Raw genomic sequence first — 4,174 nt, 5'->3', positions numbered from 1 at the left:
TCCAGTTTACACGGTCAAATGCCTTCTGCCAGTCTATGAAGCAGACACACAGTTCTTCATCTATCTCCAAAGTTTGTTCTGCTATAATTCTCATCATCCCAATTGCATCCCTGGTTCCTTTTCCTCTTCTAAATCCAAACTCATCTTCTCCAAGTATATCCTCTATTTTCCTTTCAATTCTTCTTTTAAGTATCTTTGCTATTATCTTTGCTGTATGTGCAATAAGGCTTATTGTACGCAGCTTACATGAACTAAATTTAAAATGGCCTCCAGGGCCGAGAGCACAATCGGCAAGAAGCTATTCTACCTTAGCAACTATTTTGAGTGCTCCCCCATCGCCCCCCTTCTAATGCTTTTTTCGCTGCTAGCAATAAATACTTTTACAACCAGATATCTTGTACTGCAGAGTCTCTTTCCTTCTGGCTTTCCCACCAGTATCCTATATGCATTCCTCACCTCCCCATTCGTGCTACATGCCCTGCCAACCTCATCCTCCTCAACTAGTGATATTGAACACAGTTCAAAAATAGAAATAGGTTGGTGGGGAAATAAATATTTTTACAACCAGATATCTGCATACAAGAGATCTGGTTGGCAGGGCATCTAGCACGAATGGGGAGGCGAGGAATGAATATAGGATATTGGTGGAAACGCCAGAAGGAAAGAGACTACTGGGAAGACCAAGGTGTAGGTGGGTGGACAATATTAAAATGTATCCTAGTGAGAGGATGGTATGGTATGGATTGGATTGATCTGGCTCAGGATAGGGACCAGTGGAGGGCTCTTGTGAACACAGTAATGAACCTTCGGGTTGTACAAAAAAAGGCTGGAAAATTCTTGAGTGTCTGCACAATTGGCAGCTTCTCAAGAAGGGCTCAGCTCTATAAGTAAGTTTAATATCACTTCACCCATTTCCTTTTGGTTGGATTCGAGTGAAGTTCTATTAAACTTGGTCCCCCACCCCCTTTCCAAAAAAAAAAAAAAAACATCGGAATGAGAGCCTCTGCAGCTCTGGAGTACAAGAGATTATGTTGCAAATTATTTATCTGGAGAAAGTTTTTCACTAGTGCCTGGGAAGTAATAACCTTTCTTTCACAATAAACACCTCTTTAACAAAAGGCACTGAACATTGTGAACTGTTACATACATGGAATACTTGTATTTAGGAAAGCTGAAGGTGGGGAAACTTGAAAGAAAATTCTGTTTCCATCAGAGATACCTATATTAACCTCATAATTTTCTCATAACTTACACTTGAAAGCCACATAGAACACAGTTTTTCGGTTACATTTAAGTATTATAAATCATGTGTTGTAAGCAACAATACTCATGTTCCCATTTATTATTATTTTCATTAGAATGATGGAATTCGAGAATTTGAAATACACTCGTCAACAAGATTAAGACTGCATTTAATGATATAAGGAAATCTGATATATTCATCTTCACCAGTTCAGTACTGGGCAGAAAAATATGGCAGAAATAATAACATATCTTAAAGAAATGTAATGAATACTGAAAATCTGGTATCTATTTATATTCCAGTTCAGTAATTGAAAGGTTTGTATGGCAAAAGTAACGTCTTACAAAAAATGTAATAAATACTGAAAATCTGGTATATATTCATCTTCCAGTTCAGTATTGGGTACGATTATATAGCAAAAATTAATGATATATGTTAAAGAAATGCAATTACTATTAAAAATCTTATGTTCATGTTCACCAGTCCAGTACAGGTAGAATTATATGGCAAAAGCAAGAGAAGGAATACACCCATAACAGAAATGAATAACAATGTAACAAAAATGAAATAGGTAAAGAAATTACATAAGTAGTCCTACCCACATTCAATCCTGATACTGATTCTGCTTCTCAGAGTTTCACACTGAGGTGGATAACCTGAACTTTGCAAGTCAGTTATAAAGTAATGCCTCTTCATTCTTACCTACACACAAAGAAGACCCATGTGTGTCAGAAAACAATTTCCTATACACTTGATTGAAATATAATATCTTGAAGGTAAAGGACAGAATGAACTCTGACCCAGTGAAGTTCTAATATTCGTAGACGAAGGAAACATGTTTGCAAAGAGGGGAAGAGATGGAGCTCAAGTTCAAAATAAGTCTTGTGTATGTAATCGAACTGTGGTTGACCATGTTATCATTCACTGCAACATGTTTGCAAAGCGGGAAAGAGATGGAGCTCAAGTTCAAAGTAGGTTTCTTGTGTGTAATTGAACTGTGGAGATGATGTTATCATTCGCTGCACAGTAGTTTCTGTTGCTGCAGTGCAACTGCTTGTCACCAGGGATACTTTCTCCAACTTACGAAACATTTAATGATGCTCATGTGACTAGTTGGCACACACATTCTTCCAGTAATTTCATAACTGCTCTCTGTCAATTTCCAGGGCTGGTATGGGCAGGACATTATAAGGGAAAAATGAAGAAGCATTAATTTCCTAATGACTTACTGACAGTATCTTCATCTTCCTCTCTGTGGCCCTTGCCTGGTTTCTTCAGTCATCAACCTGTTTCTTCGCTTACACCACCAAGGAATGTAAATTCGTGTGAGACATCTCACAATACTATCTAGTATTCCTTGGTGGTGAAGTGAACAGCCAGAACACCTAATCCACTCGAAGTCAGTGGTGCTTGTGATGGCAGGTGTGATATGCTGTACACCTGAATTCAAGTGGGCAGCCTCTGTCATTATAGACTCCATCAGAGTTACAGAGTTACAGCAGTACCAACAGTCTCCACCAGCTTCTCAGAAGGATACGTGAGAGACTGTTCTGTATCACTGCACTCCTTGAAATATATGAAGACATTGGCTGATAGCAGCACTTCAAATGTCAGGCATGTCTTGTATGCATCACAGCTGACACCACAAATCACCTGTCTGGCAATGGAACCACTGATGTAAGGTACTGAGAGCACTTCCATGTCACCATCAGGTACTGCAGGACTCATGTCCATCTGTACTTGCTGAGCAACATGGAAACTCAGGCACACCAGCAGGGGTTTCCTTGTCATAACTTGTGGAAGGATTTCGTGAAGCAGCTTCAGGTGCCCTGAAAAGCGATTGTAGATTATCCAGAAGAGTAGCACCATCATCCTCACAATTAGTTTCCCCCAGTCCTCTAAATGCAAGATCATTGATGATGATAGTCTTCAGGACATCTGCAAACTGTCCCACAGTTGGGTTACATGGAGATGTGCGACATGAAATGTGCTGTGGTAGGGCCAGTGTCTGTTTAAAATGACCCATTTTGAGACATGGTTTTGTGTGGCGGTTCCTACCACGATCAGGCTCCTCAGAACAGAAAGTTTGATGGCTGCAGCTGTCCCCATACAACTGCAGGTTGTCTGTGGTGGTGCATAAAGTTTGCAAGTTCTGTCTCATGAATAGCACAAGGGCAGGCAGGCGAGTATGGCACAGGCAGAGGACTAGATGCAGAAGGAAGGATGGGTGACTGTCAGGTTGCTGCAAGGGCAAACATGTCCATTGGGGCAGCAATCGGTTTCCCTCATCTCATGAATTCCTGGTGAGGTGGCTGCCCAGGAGATTGGTCTCAGAGCAGAGTGGGACTCCATCTGACACAGCTACAGTGGCACTTGAAGCAAGGTCCTGAGTTCATTTTCATGAAGCCCAAAGAGTGTTACTTTCCAAATTCCAGATGATTGAGGAATGACCTGGAGGGCAGGAACAGCTGAATCTGGAAATTCTGCAGTCAGAACTGACAGGGATGACTGGTTCCTGGCCAGGAGGTTTGTTAATAATAACTGCAGAATCATTTAAATTGGCAGGACCAGATGGAAGTATCCCTGCTGCTTTACAGTGTGGGATGGAACAGTGGGTTTGTTCCTGTGCTTGTCTGGTCAGGAGGCAGGTATGGGTTTGCACCATAGCCAGTTCACCTGCCGCTGGGGCAAATCGTCTGAAATAGCTCTTCGCAGTGTTAACATGGGTTGCCACTGGGGCAAATCGTTTGAAACGGTTCTTTGCAGTGTTAACATGGGTTGCCACTGGGGCAAATTGTCTGAAGCAGCTCCTCACAGTCTTAACGTGGGTTAAGAATGGAGTAGAGCACAAAGATGCAGTTAAGATCATTCCCTGATATTGAGGGGGCATGTGATACAGAATTTGGCTGCCTGAAGACATGAGCTGAGCCC

At 41.6% G+C, this 4,174-nt stretch overlaps 1 protein-coding gene across 1 annotated transcript in view; it reads left to right on the top strand.

The window, feature by feature from the left end:
- LOC111867460 overlaps positions 1–1,467 on the top strand; it is an 8,328-nt gene extending 6,861 nt beyond the window's left edge. Inside the window, exon 5 of the mRNA XM_033752684.1 lies at positions 1,359–1,467. Within this exon, the coding sequence (XP_033608575.1) occupies positions 1,359–1,363 (5 nt within the window). The 3' untranslated portion in view covers positions 1,364–1,467. The remainder of the gene's footprint in view (positions 1–1,358) is intronic.
- The last annotated feature ends 2,707 nt before the right edge of the window (positions 1,468–4,174 follow it).

Source organism: Cryptotermes secundus, unplaced genomic scaffold (assembly GCF_002891405.2).
Source record: "Cryptotermes secundus unplaced genomic scaffold, Csec_1.0 scaffold423, whole genome shotgun sequence".
NCBI lineage: Eukaryota > Metazoa > Arthropoda > Insecta > Blattodea > Kalotermitidae > Cryptotermes > Cryptotermes secundus.
The sequence above is the reverse complement of the archived record's forward strand: the minus strand, read 5'-3'. Positions and strand labels throughout refer to the sequence as shown.